Source organism: Zootoca vivipara, chromosome 14 (genome assembly GCF_965207765.1).
Source record: "Zootoca vivipara chromosome 14, rZooViv2.hap1.1, whole genome shotgun sequence".
NCBI classification, from domain to species: Eukaryota; Metazoa; Chordata; class Lepidosauria; order Squamata; family Lacertidae; genus Zootoca; species Zootoca vivipara.
Genome location: NC_142597.1, coordinates 34322501 through 34340232, shown reverse-complemented (window position 1 = coordinate 34340232; position 17732 = coordinate 34322501). Strand labels below are relative to the sequence as shown.

At 46.2% G+C, this 17732-nt stretch overlaps 1 protein-coding gene across 2 annotated transcripts in view; it reads left to right on the top strand.

The window, feature by feature from the left end:
* Positions 1-17732, top strand: part of ANKFY1 (ankyrin repeat and FYVE domain containing 1) — a 47957-nt gene that overhangs the window by 22845 nt on the left and 7380 nt on the right. For both annotated transcript variants that reach the window (XM_035139009.3, XM_035139010.3), the window contains exons 8-20: positions 1818-2022; positions 3242-3310; positions 4286-4485; positions 5650-5747; positions 7503-7728; positions 8810-8908; positions 10395-10548; positions 11105-11273; positions 13954-14072; positions 14981-15137; positions 15252-15452; positions 16226-16402; positions 16814-16961. In XM_035139009.3, coding sequence (XP_034994900.1) covers positions 1818-2022; positions 3242-3310; positions 4286-4485; positions 5650-5747; positions 7503-7728; positions 8810-8908; positions 10395-10548; positions 11105-11273; positions 13954-14072; positions 14981-15137; positions 15252-15452; positions 16226-16402; positions 16814-16961 — 2022 coding nt within the window. The remainder of the gene's footprint in view (positions 1-1817; positions 2023-3241; positions 3311-4285; positions 4486-5649; positions 5748-7502; positions 7729-8809; positions 8909-10394; positions 10549-11104; positions 11274-13953; positions 14073-14980; positions 15138-15251; positions 15453-16225; positions 16403-16813; positions 16962-17732) is intronic.

Sequence of the window (17732 nt, the reverse complement as noted above, 5' to 3'; positions counted from 1 at the left end):
TTGGCCCATCTTACGGGTTCTAGGCTCCACTGTACAGATCTTGCAAGCTCTTTAAGCAATGTCACTTCATCTGGCTCAGATCCTCTTGTTAATGGCAGAAGCGTAATTACGAAATGCCAAAAACATTAAGGAAATCTTTGGATCTACCTTCACTGTGCTGGAATGGGTGCTCTGTGCTCCCCAGCACCGCTTCCAGTTACAGGCAGCTTGCTTGTGAAAAGCAGCAGAATGATTGGGGGGGGATTTTTTGGTGGCATGGCCAACCCGTTGCCATCACTTAATGCCTGTGCTGGATGTGTGCTGATGGGTGGGTGTGATGCTTTCTTAGCACGAGAGAGCAAGGGCTTCAGCTTTGGTCTCCATGATTGGAGGCGCCTGAAGATGCATCACCCTGCGACACTTAATGGCAGGCATCCCCAAACTGCAGCCCTTCAGATGTTTTGGCCTACAACTCCCATGATCCCTAGCTAACAGGACCAGTGGTCAGGGATGATGGGAATTGTAACATCTGGAGGGCCGAGGTTTTGGGGTGCCTGCTTAATGGGAAAGTTCAGGTGTACAACTGGTGCCTGCCGAGCCCTCGTGATCCACATGCACCTGCAACTCCATCTCCCTCCTTCCCTTCCTTTTTACCCCATCCCATCCTTTCTTGGCCATTCCATGGGATGTTTGTGGAACCTGTACAGGCTGCGCTTTGCATAACAGCAAAATCCAGTGAAAAGAAATAGGACTGCTACTTTCTCAGGGCAACCATTTCTGGTGTTTCACCATTTAGGACAATAAGCACTAAACTGTGTGAATTGACATGTCACGTGGATGCATCAGAAGTTTTGAGGGTTTTTAAAAATCTGTTTTTATATATAGTTCCTGGTGGTCTCCCATTTAAGAGACCGACCTGGTCCAGGCCTACTGAGTTTTAGCTGTATTGCAACTCCAGATACAGTGGTACCTCTACTTACGAATGTTTCTACTTATGAACGGAGCTCCGTCCGCCATCTTGGATGCGGTTTAGATAGGATTTTTTCTACATATGAATTTTTAGATAGGGTTGCTTCGACTTACGAATTTTTTCTCCCAATGCATTCCTATGGGATTCAAGTTACAATTTTTTTCAACTTACGAATGTGCGTTCGGAATGCATTAAATTCGTAAGTAGAGGTACCAGTGTACTCCCAAATATGCCTGCTTCTCGACTCTCTTTTAAGCAGCTTATTTTCCATTCTCCTCCCCCTCCCCCTCCCCCTTCTAAGCAGTCACTTAGAAGAGAGAGGCATCCAGCAACTTTTTTGTGTGTCATTTGTACTTTCTTCAGAACTCTCAATAAGCAGAACAAACACAGTGAACCAAACATGTAGCCCAGGCACTTGCTGAATAGATCTTGCTTTATCTTCTTACTTGAGTGTGCTGTGGTGATGAGAGTGTTGGACTAGGATTTTGGATTCCAGGCTTCAGATTCCCACTTGCCCATGAAGCTAACCTTGTGCCAGTCACTGCCTCTTAGCAGGGTTGTTGTAGAGATGAAATGGGGCAGGGAGAAGTCACCTTGAGCTCATAATGTTAATAAAGTTAACACACCTAAAATAGAGACCACTAATCCTCTTTCCACCAAAAGCCTGCATCTGGGTCTTTTTTTTATAAGCAAACCTATTCCTTTTCTACAGATACAAGGAATATTCTGCTGTTTACACTTTTTTTTACTGATGTGGCAAATGGGGAAGGAATGTTAGGGAGGGTTTGATGCAAGGCTCTCTTTGGAGCGAGCGCTTTTAAGAAATCCTGCTACCTGACTTCTGCTCTTTCCTTGTCATTCCCCAAAGGAGATAAATTTGCTGCTAGCTTCCTTGTTAAAAACGGTGCCCGGGTGAATGCTGCAACCTTGGGAGACCAAGAGACTCCCTTGCACCTCGTGGCCTCCTACAGCCCCAAGAAGCACAAGCCAGACATCATGGCAGAGATGGCGCAGATTTCAGAGTCCCTCTTGAAGGCAGGAGCCAATCCAAACATGCAGGACAGCAAAGGAAGGTGACTATTGGGTGGCGTTGTGTTTGTATGTTTCCTTGACCTATTGCTTGAAATGTTGATCTGGACATCTGAAGATGCTTTATGCAGAATTGGAAAATTGGTCCATCAAACCCTTGTGTTGCTTACTCTGGCTGGCAGAGGTACCAGTGATAAAAACTGCAACCTTTGCATGCAAAAGCATGTACAGTGGTACCTCTGGATGTGAACGGGATCCGTTCCGGAGCCCCGTACAAATCCAGAGCAGTACTTAATCTGAAGTGTCAAATCTGCGCATGCTCCCCATGTGATTCGGCGCATCTGCACATGACGTCAGTCTGTGTGAATCGCCTGTTACTTCCGGGTTTGGCGCCTACATAACCCGTGTTGTACGCAACCTGCAGCATTCGTATCTAGAGATATGACTGTATGTTATTGATGGGATTCTGGTGCCAGGGTAAAATGTATCTGTTATTCTAGGCATCCAGTGACTGAAATTTGGGCTGTTCAATGTCTTAGAAGGTGTTGAACCAGCGGGCGGGGAGAGATGCCAGGTGGCCTGCCGGTGGTAATTCAGATCCATCCATCCGTAGGAAGTGCAGCAGGGTTAAAAACACTGGGGTCCTGAGACTCAGGAACCAAGAGGACAAAAACTTTTTAAAAAGAATGGGATATTTTTTTTAATTTATCTAGGGGACTACTGCAAGCAGATGGAAACATTAGCAGGATTTGAAACTCACTTGCAATGTAACAAATACTATGGATATTATGGATTGATTTAAAATATAGAATATGGAATAATATGCAGTTGTAAATGCTGACAGTAGGACCCATGGAGGGGATGGGGTGGGAAGTCTCAGGATTCAGAGTAATCTCTGTATATGGATATGCATTTGGAATGTTATAAATTTATATTTGTAAAATCAAATATAAACAATTTCAAAAAATAAATATCTGCACCCCGTTAAGTCTGTCACTGAAAATAGGTGAAACCTGCTGACGGGTACAGAAGTAAATCTAAAACCGACTGCCTGAGTGCTCAGTAATAGCTGTTAATAATTAAAATGGATGTTGGTCTCCGGTGTAAATAAGACAAAAGCAGGTAGAGCCAGTTGAGGGAGGAGTCTAGTGTCACATGCTCCAAGAAGTTGCCAAAGTACAAAAGAGATCTTGCTCCTTGACCTTCGGAAGACCTTGTGCCCTAGTTCAACTGACCCCTTTCTCTCTCTTTTTGCACCCCTAGGACTCCACTGCATGCCTCCATCGTTGTGAGAAACGACCAAGTATTCAGCCAGCTGCTCCAGTGCAAGCAGTAAGTATGTGCAAACTGGATTAATACAATAATCTATCTGGATGGTGCTCTTAATAGGAGAAACCATGTCATTGTCAAGTTTTGGGTACCTTAGGAGACCATCTGGGAACGATGGCATTTTCCTGAATTTCAGGCAGAGTTTTCCTAAAGGCTGCTCTTCCCTTCGTACCTGGTGACTTGTCTGGCAGTTCTTGTCTGTGGAATTGTGTGTTTCTTATCACCGTTCTGTTTTGCAACAGACACTTGGGTGGGTCTTCTTGATAGGGCAGGGAGGTGGCTGGAACGGTGAGCTTGGGGAAGTGGCTCAGTGGTGGCAGAATGGAAGTGTTTCTGTAATAAAATGTCTCGGCTGATTCAAATTCAAGTTGCAAAACCTCCCAGTAAATAAAAAGCTGCCAGTGAGTGTGGGCAAATGTCAATCGGGAGAAAAAGAATGCTAGTTGATGTCAGGGCGCCTGGGTGCTTCGCACGAGTAAAAGCTCCAAAAAAGCTGGTTTTTCAGAGTTTTATTATATACATATGTACATGTCAGAGCTACCAGAGTCCATGACCGTTCAGTCCGAGTCAGAATCCGGAAGTGCCGCTCGGCAGGACTTTACTCCAGCATAGCATCCTTGGTGCCCTAAATCTCCTCTTCTGTTCCTGGCGCTTCCCCCCCCCCCCTGTGTAGCTGGAGGGATGGAGGGACTACATTCCCCTCCCTTCCTGAGCTGCTCAGTTGCTTCTCCCCCAGAACCTCCCCTTCCTTGGTGTTACGCTCTGATGCCAACCCACTGTGCTCTTGTCTGTGCAGCCAGGCTCTCCACTGACCCCTGGTGGTGGTCCCCTGACATTTGACTAGGTAGGCAGAATTTTTTTAAAAAAATGGATGTTGAAGGCACAATAAACAAGACAGGTGAAATTGTGTCTCCTGAGAACAAAGTCCCGACTTGAAATTGTTTGTGGGGCATAATCGGACGTTGTTGTCATTGCCAGGCTCGATTTGGAACTGAAGGATCATGAAGGAAGCACTGCTTTGTGGCTTGCTGTTCAGTATATCACGGTGTCTTCTGACCCGTCCGTCAACCCCTTTGAGGATGTCCCGGTGGAAAACGGCACTTCATTTGATGAGAACAGCTTTGCGGCCAGGCTCATCCAGCGGGGCAGCAATACGGACGCTCCCGACACAGCGACTGGTGAGAGAGATTGTGTCGTCCCAGTGACTCAGTCCCTAAGAAAGCAATTGAGAAATCAGATAGAAGACAAGCCAAAGGAAGAAAAAGGCAACAGCAGAGCTGAAACTTTAAAGCGAGAAACCTTTTGGTTTGCTTTAGCACAGAGGGCAATGAAAAGAGGGTGCAGTGAGAGGGGTGTGTGGCCTGCATGTTTCAGATAGCTAACTTTTTTTGTGAATTGAGCAAAAAGACACTGGAGTCTCTTGAGGAAACAAAATTCCAGCTGTTGTACATCAGGGGAGGACAAATCAAAAGGGCCTTGAGTGGCACTGTCCCAGTTGTGAAACATCCTATTTCTGGAGGCATGGGTGTTTGGGGGTTCATGGTTTGATGGAAATTTACTTGGGTTTGTTTTTCTTCTTCTAGTTTTTGGTGGCGATGGTTAGGCTTAAGTGTGTTTTATGTTATAGTATGGATTTTGAGGTTTTATTGTTGGTATTGCTGATATAGTATGGTTTTTTATACTGTGGCTTTATTATTGATGTTGCTGATGTTTTCCTGTAACCTCAATTGTGTTCTGTGATTTTTAATAATGTGTGTGTGTGGGACGCGGGTGGCCCTGTGGTCTAAACCACAGAGCCCTAGGGCTTGCTGATCAGAAGGTTGGTGGTTTGAATCCCCACGACTGGGTGAGCTCCCATTGTTCAGTCCCTGCTCCTGCTAACCTACCGGTAGCAGTTCAAAAGCATGTCAAAGTGCAAGTAGATAAATAGGTACCGCTGCAGCAGGAGCGTAAACAGCGTTTCCGTGCGCTACTCTGGTTCGGCAGAAGCAGCTTAGTCATGCTGGCCACATGACCCGAAAGCTGTATGCCAGCTCCCTCGCCCAGTAAAGCGAGATGAGCACCGCAACCCCAGAGTCGTCCGCGACTGGACCTAATGGTCGGGGTCCCTTTACCTGTGTGTGTGAGAAAGAGAGAGCGAGATAGGGAGGGAATCGCTTTGAGGTCACTTGTGACAAAAAGTGGTAAATAAGCAGACTTAATAATAAGGAAGTCAGTAATAAGTCACGTCAGTTCAGTTGTGCCCTCCCCTCCAGTGTCCTGGCTTAGAATGCAAGTGACGGCTGGAATTTCAGCTCCTGTTCTAACTGCTTTTTCTTTCTCTCTCCCCTGGCTGCCCATAGGAAACTGCTTGCTGCAAAGAGCAGCAGGGGCAGAAAACGAGGCTGCCGCTCTGTTCCTGGCAACTCACGGGGCCAAAGTTAACCACCGGAATAAAGCGGTAGGTGAAGAGAAGGGAATGCCGAATGAAATAGAATTCTGCTCAGACACTCCTTATATCTCTTTGGTGCATGGAGGGAAATTAACAGCAAGCCCGTAAGTGCTTACTGTAGAGTGCAAGTATTAAAATGCGGATAGATTGGACCATTTCGTATTTTACTGTGATGAGATGGAGAAAGGGTGTGTGTGTTAGGCCTGGGCGATGTATCGATACATCGCCCAGGGCCAGTTTGAGAGCCAGCATGCAATGGCACCTTCAACTGGCAGTATATTGCGGGGGGGGGGGGCTTGCCTGCACCTGACTCCCTCTGCAACCAGTGGCTGACGCACAGAAGGAGGAACAAGCAGCATTGGCCCTGGCCCCATGGGGTGTCAGGGTGAAATCGCAGCTGATCCTGCCGAGGGAGTTTCACCCCAGCGCCTTGTGAGGCCGGGGTCGATGCAGCTTGTTCCTCCCTCCGCTTTTCAACATTGCAATGTATTGCTATATCTCAATGTTTGGCTGGTGATATATCTCGATGTTGAAAAGCTGACATCACCCAGCCTTAGTCTGTGTCTTTGGATGCCCATGCTTCATCTACTGGTCCTCTTTCCGCTCTGAAAAGGTGATCCGTTCATCAGGAGAGCCTCACTTGAGTTGATTCTCCCACTGCCCATTTTCCCATGGAGAGACGGGTGGCTTGGGAGAAGAAAGGTGATGGCGGCAACTTCATGCAACTCTGGCGGTCCACCCATGATTGCAACCCACATCTAAGCATTAGATGAAGAGGCTAGTTAGATCTGTTTCTCCTTAGCGTTAATCGGGGGTGACTTTTGAAGAAACCCAAGGGTTCAGTTATTGGGCTGATTTTACTGCCAAGGTGCCCCCGTGGCTTGTATCCAGCCAAGTTCTCCTCTTGAGTAGACCCATTGAATGTTAATCATGCCCGTTTATATCAGTGGATCTACTCGGAGTAGGACAAGCATTGGAAACAACCCATTTTATATTTTATATAAAATCTGATATTGGCTTACCATTGTGTTAACTGTACATTGCTGAATTGCTCCCATTTCTCCCTTGTAACTGGAAGCCATTGGTTTGAGCTGGGAGCAGCAAACAATGCAAATCAGTCCTCATGGTTTGTTTCTCTCCGAACAAACCAACATTTTGAGGTTTGTTTAATAAACCTGTGGAATTGAAAAGAAGCACACTCTGGTCTCTGCCGCTGGGCAGCTGCATCTCCTGCCTTCCAGGGAGACAATCATGGCAAGGAGGCAGGAGAACAATATGGCCACATCTGTTGGCCAGAGAAGGAGAAGGTGCAAGCAGCTGGTTTGCCCCCTGCTTGAGAAAGCACTCTCTGCACCAGCTGTCAGTTACTTTAAACTGGAAAGCTGATCGTTAAGTCTAGGCTCACTTGGACATTTTACTGCCTGCCTCCCAGGAAGAGCATCACGGCAAGAGGCAGACCAAACCTGGCCTCATCCATCAGCCAGTGAAGGAGCAGCTGCTCCCCTGTTTGATTTCCTCTTCCCTCCCCATTCTTTTTCCTTTTATATTGTGTCTCTTAGATTGAGAACCTGCAGGCAGGCCCTGTCTTCTAGCATATATACAGTGTTTATTCTAGCATATATACAGCGTTTAGACAATTGAGGAGCCTCAAATGTGTTGACTGTCATGCACTGAGCTCTGGGGGCGCTGCTTTTAAAGTCCAGTTTCCTCTCTTTCTTGAAATCGATTGTCTTTTAAGTTTTCCAAATTCTCCTTTCCATAAAGGGGGAAACCCCGCTGCACACAGCTTGCCGGCATGGCCTAGCCAACCTCACGGCAGAGTTGCTGCAGCAAGGAGCAAATCCTAATATCCAGACGGAGAAAGCCGTGCCTGCCCAGAAGGGGACAGCGACGCCCAGCACAGCAGATAACGTCAGCCTGCAAACTCCTCTTCACATGGCAATAGCTTATAACCACCCGGATGTGGTGTCCGTCATACTGGAGCAAAAAGGTAAGCCTTCTGCGGGGAACTGCCAGTCGGGAGGGGGTGGAACTGGAGGGAACAGGAGCAGAAAAGCGGATGAATGAACCATCAAAAAGAGTCTGTTGGATCAGGCCAGTGGCCCATCTAGTCCAGCATCCTGTTCTCACAGTGGTGAACAAGATGCAGCTGTGGGAAGCCCACAAGTAGGACCCAAGCACAAGGGCACTCTCGCCGCATCCCATTGGCTTCCATCAACTGGCATTCAGAGTCATTACTGCCTCCAACTATAGAAGGGTAAACTACAGAGCTCAGAACTCTTCAAGGGGTGGGAAATGTTTTTTAAAGGTATAGTGCGTATGCAGCCTGGTATCTTCAAAGGAAACAGGATTAAGGTAACAGGAGCTGTTTATCAGCTCCATCTGGTACGCAGGCTGAGACCCTACCTGCCCGCGGACTGTCTCGCCAGAGTGGTGCATGCTCTAGTTATCTCTCGCTTGGACTACTGCAATGTGCTCTATGTGGGGCTACCTTTGAAGGTGACCCGGAAACTACAATTAATCCAGAATGCGACAGCTAGACTGGTGACTGGGAGCAGCCGCCGAGACCACATAAAACCAGTCTTGAAAGACCTACATTGGCTCCCAGTACGATTCTGAGCACAATTCAAAGTGTTGGTGCTGACCTTTAAAGCCCTAAACGGCCTCGGTCCAGTATACCTGAAGGAGCGTCTCCACCTCCATCGCTCTGCACAGACACTGAGGTCCAGTGCTGAGGGCCTTCTGGTGGTTCCCTCATTGCGAGAAGCCAAGTTACAGGGAACCATGCAGAGGGCCTTCTCGGTAGTGGCACCCGCCCTGTGGAACGCCCTCCCACCAGATGTCAAAGAGAAAAACAACTACCAGACTTTTAGAGGACACCTGAAGGCAGTCCTGTTTAGGGAAGCTTTTAATGTTTAAGAAATTAGTGTGTTCTAATATTTCTGTTGGAAGCCGCCCAGAGTGGCTGGGGAAACCCAGCCAGATGGGCAGGGTATAAATAATAATAATAATAATTATTATTATTATTATTACGTCAGGCTTAAAAGAAAATTTGTCATTTTCTCTTCTAGCAAATGCGCTACATGCTACCAACAACCTGCAGATCATTCCTGACTTCAGTCTCAAAGACTCCAGAGACCAAACAGTCCTGGGATTAGCCTTATGGACAGGTAAGCACCAAAAGATGGATGGTCTGAAATTTTAGGAGCATGTGGGCAGAGGGTGGCCTCACCTCCAATAAATAATAGAAGAAACCTTTTTTAAAAAAATCAGAAAAAAATAAGGATTGTATTCAGCCAACAGTTGACGCTTTAAAATTCCATTAACTCAGTCATGACTGATAAGTCCATTGAGTTCAGTGGGTTTTCTCAGAGTATAGTTGAACCCCAAGGGAGTAATCCAGCCAGAGATCTTGAAATCCCACTGCTTTCAAAAGGGAGAGAGATTTAAGTGTGTTCCATTTCTCCTATTGAAATCACTTGGACTTTATAAAAAGTGCTATGACTTTCCATCCACTTGTCTGTAGTGAGTATGGGGGAAATTGAAGCCTCTTTCAAATAATGCTGAGTAGCTAGTTGATCCCATGCCTCATCCTGTGCAGGCCATATATGCTCCACTTGTACATCGTAGTACAGACTATTGACTGCAAATCCCATCATTCCAATCCCCACTGGCTGGTGGGGATTGGAAGCCCAACAGCCCCTGGAAAGCCACAGGTTGGGCTTTCGTGTTTTTTTTTAAAAAAAACACCAGCAACTGCTTACGTGCTGGATTAGCAAAGATGGTGGCGTCGGCAGTGGAACCCTTCATAGTTGTTCTTGTAAACAAATCTGCTCCCATGTTTCAACATAGCGCAAACTAACAGGCCTCCGACCGCAGGCGGCTAGAAAGCCGTGTTTGTCTGACAGAAGTGCATCTGGCAGCGCAATATGTGAGCCCTTTAATCTGGCATATTTGTACCTAAACAAATGATGTGTCTAAAGCTGCTGGGAGGAGTAAAGTTCAAACTCCAACTTGCCTGCAAATCCCTGAAAACCTTAACCTCTCGCAGTATCTTGACAAGAGAAAAATGGGGAATACAGCTGAATTTACATGGCTTCATACTCTAGCTATGGGAGCACAGTCTCAGGATTGCAGGCCAGCTCCCAGGACTGCAGTTTGAAAGTTCATCTGTATAGAGTAGCCTTCCCCAGATGTTGAGCACCACTTCTAAACATATGGAAGTCACCAGGTTGGGGGAGTCCTATTGTCAAATGCCGTAACATGTGAAGTGTCCCAGAGTAAGGATTTATTTATTTTTGAGTGCTTCTGTCCCACTTTTCTAAAAGACAATGAAAGCTACGAACAATGCATTTACACCCCACCTTTTTTTCAAGGAGCTCAAGGGTTACACCTTATCATTTCCCCCCACCACCACCATTTTATCCTCATAGCAACCCAGTGAAGTAGGTTAGGCTGAGAGCAACTGGCCCCCAGGCCCCCAGCGAGCTTCATGGCTGAGTGAGGATTTGAACCCTGGTCTCTCGTGCCTTATTTGATGGTCCAAAATTGGGGGGCGGGGAGCTTCTACAGGCAGTCATGAGCTCCTTGAAGGAAAGGAAGGGTAGAAATGTAATGGATAAATTGCACTTCCCCCCCCCCTCCTCCCCCTGGCAGGAATGCACACTATTGCCGCTCAGCTGCTTGGCTCTGGGGCCTCCATCAATGACACGATGTCAGACGGGCAGACTCTGCTGCACATGGCAATACAGAGGCAGGACAGCAAGAGCGCCCTCTTCCTCCTGGAGCACCAAGCAGATATCAGTGTCAGGTAATAAGGCCTTGGTTGCACTTGCAAAGTTGTGCGAGAGTCTTAGCCCAGAGGCAGGCCCGGTGCCACCACAAGGCACACTCGGGCAAATGAATTGGCGCTGTCTTGGGCTGAGCAGGTTGATTCTTCTCTTCCCACACCCTCGTGCCTCAAAGGGCATCAGCGGGTTCTGCTGGTGGGTGGAGGTTGACACCACAGAGAACCAAGGATGATAACAGAAAATGCCACCTGAATTATCTTGGCACCATAAGGATGGGATCTTCGTTTATGTTCTATTATAGTTATGAGATGGCAACTTGTTTCTGTATGGTGCTTTCAAAAGAACCTCAAAGAAAATAAGGTGTACCGCAGACTCACTTGTGTCCTAGCTGATTAGTTCAGGGATGAGGAATCTTTGGCTCTTGATAAAGGTTTATCTTTCGGTACCGTTTTGAGCCTTTGTCGTCTCTTTTGTTCCTTCTGCAATTTTTAAAACGGTACTTCCCTCCCCCAATCTGTTGGTGATGCAGCGCCTATGGCTATCTGCCTGCGTATAGCACAATGTGCTTGTTTTCAGGACTCAGGATGGTGAGACGGCCCTCCAGCTGGCCATCAAAAACCAGCTTCCTCTTGTGGTCGATGCGATCTGTACTCGGGGGGCAGACATGTCTGTGCCAGACGACAGAGGGAACCCTCCGCTCTGGCTCGCTCTGGAAAACAACCTGGAAGATATTGCTTCAACTCTGGTAAGAGCGGTAACGGCTGCAGTCTCTTTCTTTTTTCTTCTTCCATCAGACGTTTGAATCCTTTTCACAGTCATCATCACTCTTCTCTAACCAATCAACTTGGAAATGTTTCTGTACAAAATGCATGCATTCATTGGGAATAATGAAACTAGGGAGAAACTGAAAAAGGTGGCTTTGCTGTGCGAGGTGAAACCTAGGGAGAAGTCTGAGACGGATCTGCATTGCAGGCTTGGTTGTGGCTGGTGTTGAGAGCCTCAGACCTTACAGGTGAAACTCGGAAAATTAGAATATCGTCGAAAAGTGCATTTATTTCAGTAACGCAACTTAAAAGGTGAAACCAATATATGAGATAGATGCATGACATGCAAAGCAAGATATGCCAAGCCTTTATTTGTTGTAATTGTAATTATTTGTCATTAGGCAGGTCAATTATAAATGACATGTAATTAATGAAATGTAATAGTGATGTTTATTTTTGTATTATTGTAACTATTTGTTTTATTACTGTAGAATTTCCAAAAGAAAGCATTTGTAAAAATTAAAAGAAAAAGAAAAAGTTGCATTACTGAAATAAATGCACTTTTCGATGATATTCTAATTTTCTGAGTTTCACCTGTATTTTCTCTCCCGCTCTCTTTAATGCATGATGTTTCATGACAGTGTTGCGAGCTGCTTCCCCCCTGCTCACAGTCACTTCACTGGTTGCAGAATCAAAAAAACGGCAATTGGATCTGGTTTGAGTATCCCTGGGGCAGACATTCCCAACCTAGAGTCCTCCAAAACATGTGGAGCGCAGCAGGTTGGGAAAGACCGGCCTAGATGTCATGAGTGGGAGAGAGGGAGGCAACGAGAGGCAGGGGTGTTGTATTCAACTATCAGCGACAACAGCTTGAGAGTAGCTTCCGCCTTCCTGGCTGAGCTTTTCCTGTAGCCTCTGTTCCACCAAAGGGGATTTTAAAAACAAGGTATCCTCAGCGAGTTCTGCCAGTTGCATGATGCAGTCTTCTTTCTCCTCATCCGAGTTCGTTCAGTGATTTTGTAACAGGTTGCACTATTTTGAGTGCATTGTTAAATTTATATATTTGAAAAGAGGGCGGGGGAGTGTAAAATGTTTTAAAGCAGGCAAGGTTCCTAAAACCAGATAGAAAAATGTGACACGGAAAATCACATCGGGACTCCAGTACAATATTGGGAAGGGCAGGTTGGTCACACACTCTGCTGAAACCCCTAATAGCTTACTGGAGAGACTGAACACACACTGTTCATTTAACAGGTTGAGCAGCCTACGCACCTTCAGTTTGCGTGCACAACTCTCCCACAGTTCTCATATTTTAGTTTCTGTGCATGCAAAGGATTTTAAAGTCTCATCACTAGTAATCTGGAGCACCGTTCCTATTGAAATCAGGGAGGCTCCTACAATTCTGATACTCCGTCCCCTGCTGAAACCATGTCTGTTGGCAGGGTGCCTTTTTGGGGGGGGGAATTCATTTGATTCATTGCTGGTTATCTTGTTCTGTATTTTGTTATTTTATAATTTCACTGTGTTTCAATGATTTTTAATGGGATAACACGGTCAGTTACCTGCTGAAACCTTTTTGGGTGTGCAGAGTGAGCAGTGTTTAAACTAGTCGATCTTAGAGAGTGGACTTCTTGCAATCACACAAAGAGAGGTAGGTTAGAAAATAATAAAAGCTGCTCATCATAGAAAATAATGTAATTTGCGATAGAAAAGTTTCTACTTCCATACGAATCTAGATAAGAACAAGGCAGCCATGCTTTCTCCTTGGTTCTCTCAGAGGATAATTAAAGATGACCTCTCACCTTGAGGTTCAAGTGAGAAAGGTATGAGGAGGAGGAAATTGTAAGCAGGATGCAACCTGAGAATATCAGTCTAACCTAAAAGCGATAGAGCTAGGGACCTCCAGATTCCCAGACTATCCATGTATCTTTAACCTTTATCTGCCTTAGCCCATGAAAACCCCATTTTTTAAGATAATTCATTTTATTCCCCTTCTGGTTGTTCTGTATTTTACGATTTTATAATTCTATGGTGTGGATATTGCTACACACCACAATGACTATTTTTTAATGACTTCCAGGTTTATAGATAGATGCTCTTATAAATTAAACTAGAATAACAAAGGCAAGCCATGTAGTTAAAAAGAGCTTTGGTAATCAGTTGTCTTTAATAGGCTCTTCAGCAACGAACAGACTGTAGAAACAGAAGCCCTCGCTGCCACTAACTGCCTGTGTAAGAAAAGCAGAAAAAGAAGTGCCAAATCATTAACTTCATCCCAGAAATGGCTTACTCCTTCTGTTTTGTTGTTAATATCATCTGCTTTATAATGTGCATTATTTTCAAGTCTGTTTTTTTCTTTAGTTCTTTTTAGTTCTAGTAAAAAATAACTGTATTTTGCTGTACAATTAGCTGTTTTCTAAAAGAGAAAAAAAAAATAACCAAAGAGCTTTGATTTCTGTTGCCCTTGGGAAGCCAGTCTTTGAATTTCTCCATGTTGTTGTTGTTGTTGTTGTTTATTGAATTTATATACTACCCTATACCCAGAGGTCTCGGGGCAGTTCACAGAACAAAATCAAAATCAAATGTTTTAAATTAAGAACCCAAACATTAAGCACCACTGTGCTACCTTCCCCCCCTTGAGCATCTCTTCTCTGCCTGCAGGTGAGACACGGTTGCGATGCTACGTGTTGGGGTCCAGGACCGGGAGGCTGCTCACAGACTCTGCTGCACAGGGCCATCGACGAGAACAGCGAACAGATCTCCTGCTTCCTTATCCGCAGGTCAGGAACAAATCTGTTGTCCAAACTGCTTGAGCCAACAGTTAAGGCTTTGTAAACCATTAGGCCATTGACTTGGTGGGATATTGAAAACAATGCCTTTCCTTCCCCATCAGCCAACCTGTTGGCAAGCTGCTGTGTGTGGACCCAGTGGGCCAAATATATTTTGGAAGGGGGTGCAGCTTAGGAGAGATTGCCTTATTTGCGTGCAGAATGTCCCAGACTAAATCCCTTGCATCTCCAAGGACTCCCTCCATTGGGATTTTCCAGCAGAGGTTGCATGGCCATCTGCCATGGATGCTTTAGCTGAGATTCCTGCATGGCAGGGGGTTGGATTGGATGACCCTTGGGGTCCCTTCCAACTCTACGATTCTACGAGTCTTTGATTCCAGGAAGGGCTGGGAAGGCCCCTGCCAAAAATACTGTTTGTTGGTGTAAACATGAACCAGTGGTTTGATAAGGCCATAATCTATATCCTCCTTTCCATTAATCCTTTACTCACAACCTGGAAACCTGCTCTCTTTTTAGGGAAAGGGCTTGGAATGCGTGAAATCCATGCAGAAAGCGCCACGTTCTGACTCTACATAGGACCCTTGGGAAAGGACCCATGACTGAAATCCTAGACCAGGGTTTCCCAAATGGGGGTCCCCAGCTGTTGTTGGACTACAACTCCCATCATCCTTATGTAACAGGACCAGTGGTCAGGGATGATGGGAACTGTAGTCCAAAAAAAACCAAAACAAACCACACGTTTGGGAAATCCTGCCCTCGAGAGTTGCTGCCAGTCATTGTAGGCAGCCCTGAGCTTTAGGCAGCTTATTGGTCCAACTCTGTGCAAGGCAGCTTCCAGGGAATCCTTACCGTGCTTCCAGTTGTCAAGGCTGATGGTAGCACTGCTGCTTCCTTCTCAGTGGCTGCGACGTCAACAGCCCAAGGCAGCCTGGGGCCAATGGCGAGGGGGATGAGGAAGCCCGCGATGGACAGACGCCCTTGCACTTGGCAGCTTGTTGGGGCCTTGAAGAAACTGTGCAGTGCCTTCTAGAGTTTGGAGCCAATGTAAATGCACAGGTACGAAACAGAAAAAGCCTCGTAGGCCTTTCTTGCGCCACTCATGTCCTCCCGACCTTTGCACGCGTTGCATGCTTGTTTCATGCTACTGGCTAATCCAGCCTGTGTTTGCAGGATGCGGAAGGGAGGACGCCCATCCACGTTGCCATTATCAACCAGCACGGTGTCATTATCCAGCTGATGATCTCGCACCCGGAAATCCAGCTCGGCATACGGGACCGGCAAGGCATGACCCCTTTCGCCTGCGCCATGACGTACAAGAACAACAAGGCGGCAGAGGCGATCCTGAAGCGGGAACCGGGAGCGGCCGAGCAGGTACAGGACCCCCCTCATACATGCTCTTGTGCCGTAATCAATAAATCCCCTTTGACTTCCCTCCTCCCCTTTTGTGGATCCTTATGCCAACATTTTTCTCCCGCGTATCCCCTCTAAACTTGGACGTTCATGTGTGGCATCCATAGACTGGGGGTGGTCAGCCTGTGGCCCTGAAATGTGGTTGGACTCTGACATCTCTCGGCCCCAGGCAGCATCTCCAATGGTCAGAGATGATTGGAGGTACAATTTAAGAACACCTGGAGTGCAAGTGGTTCCCAATCCCAGCTGTAAACTGCTATTGTAAGAAATAAGGAGCTGGCCATTGGTTTGAGTCCTACCCTCCTGCTCTGGAGGGTAGGAATCAAACCAATGGCTTCCAGTTACAAGAAAGGAGATTCTGACTTAACCTCAGGAAGAACTTTCTGACAGTCAGAGCTATTTGGCAGTGGAACGGTCTGACCCGGGAGGTTGTGGACTCTCCTTCCTTGGAGGTTTTTAGCAGAGGTTGGATGGCCATCTGTCATGGATGGTTTAGCTGAGATTCCTGAAGTGCAGCGGATTGGACTAAATGACCCTTGGGTACCTTCCAGCTCTCTGATTCTATGACCAATTTTCAAATCGGCCCACTGACCAATGGGCATTTTGCAGTTCTTGTTAAGAGTCGTCTCAGGGTGTGTCAGAAACCAGGGGTGGTCTTTCAAACTAGGTTTCACTCTGATCAGATGCGTTGAAATTCACAACCGTGACTAATTATGGTTTTGCCACTGCCATAGGTGGACAACAAAGGCCGGAATTTCCTCCACGTGGCTGTTCAGGGTTCCGATATCGAGAGTGTGCTCTTCTTGATCAGTGTCCAGGCAAACGTCAATTCCAGGGTGCAGGACGCCTCCAAGCTAACTCCATTGCATCTTGCCGTGCAGGCTGGTTCTGAAATCATTGTGCGTAACCTGGTACGTGTTGTGGAAAGTGGCGTCTGAAATCTGCCGTTTTCATCATGGCTGGGACAGGGGTGTAAGGAAGAATAAAATGCATCCGATTGTCCTAGGAACTTCTGTAAAAAGGTCCCAGGAGATAACGTATTTTTTCGTGTATAAGATTAGCTTTTTAAAAAAACCAAAAATTTAGGTTTAAAATTGGGGCTCATCTTATACATGGGTAGTGCTGGGGGGTGTTTTTTTTTAATTTGGAGTCCCCCCAAATATACATTGGTCCGTCGGAAAAATACAGTAACTGGCAACCGGTGTAGCAGCTGTTTGAGGACAGGAGTTATATTTTCAACCGGCCTATAGGTGGCTGCCATATATAATCCACTAGATTAGACCCTGAGAAACTCCTCCTTCCTTGTGTTCTCCTCACAACAGCTGCTTGCAGGCGCCAAAGTCAACGAGCTGAACAAGCACCGCCAGACAGCCCTCCATCTGGCTGCCCAGCAAGAGCTTCCCACCATTTGCTCGGTTCTCCTGGAGAATGGAGTGGACTTTGCAGCCGTGGATGAAAACGGGAACAATGGTAACTCTGCTTTTGATGTCCAAAGATGGGTGGATTTGATCTTTTTTGCTTGTTTCCTGGCAAAATTGTTAGCTCCAGCTTGCTCCTCCCCCTTTCTCCTAGCTGTTGTTGGGAAAGGATTTCCTGGGCCAGAGAACAGGCACCTTGGTACTGTTGCAGATCCCTTTCAGGATTCTTTTGAGGCTGGGAGAAGCGTTCGTGGTGGCACTACAGTGTTATTTCCAGCTAGGCCTCCCTCAGCAGGGCCTAGAGTAGGAATGGAGCCCTTCAGATGTTGTTGGACTGTGACTCCTGCCATCTTATTCTGGCTGGGGCTGATGGGAGTTGGAGCTGATTCCCTGTCCACGTTCTGTCTGCTGCATTTGTGTAGAAACATCTGTAGCGAATGGCATCGGCTTCAGAACCGTTTCCTTAGTATTTTAGCTTTCCTTATACTGTAAAGAGGAACTACCAAGTTTCTAGGTGCCAAGCTTTTTAAAAAAAAAAAATAATTTTTATTAAAAAAATTCAACTTAAACATTTATCATATCCTCATAACACATACAATTAACCAGAAACAGGTAAAAATGGCACGAAAAAGAAAAAGAAGAAAAAAGGGGGGGGAATCAATCTTATCCATTATTCCTTAACATAGGTTCGACCTCCCTGTCCCTCCCTTCCCGAGTCCATTTTAAACACAACTTCAGCAGTTTTCCCATTTAACAAATTCCTCTTATATCACAATCTAAATTATAACATAGTTAATTAATTTCACATCCTATAGAGTTCTCT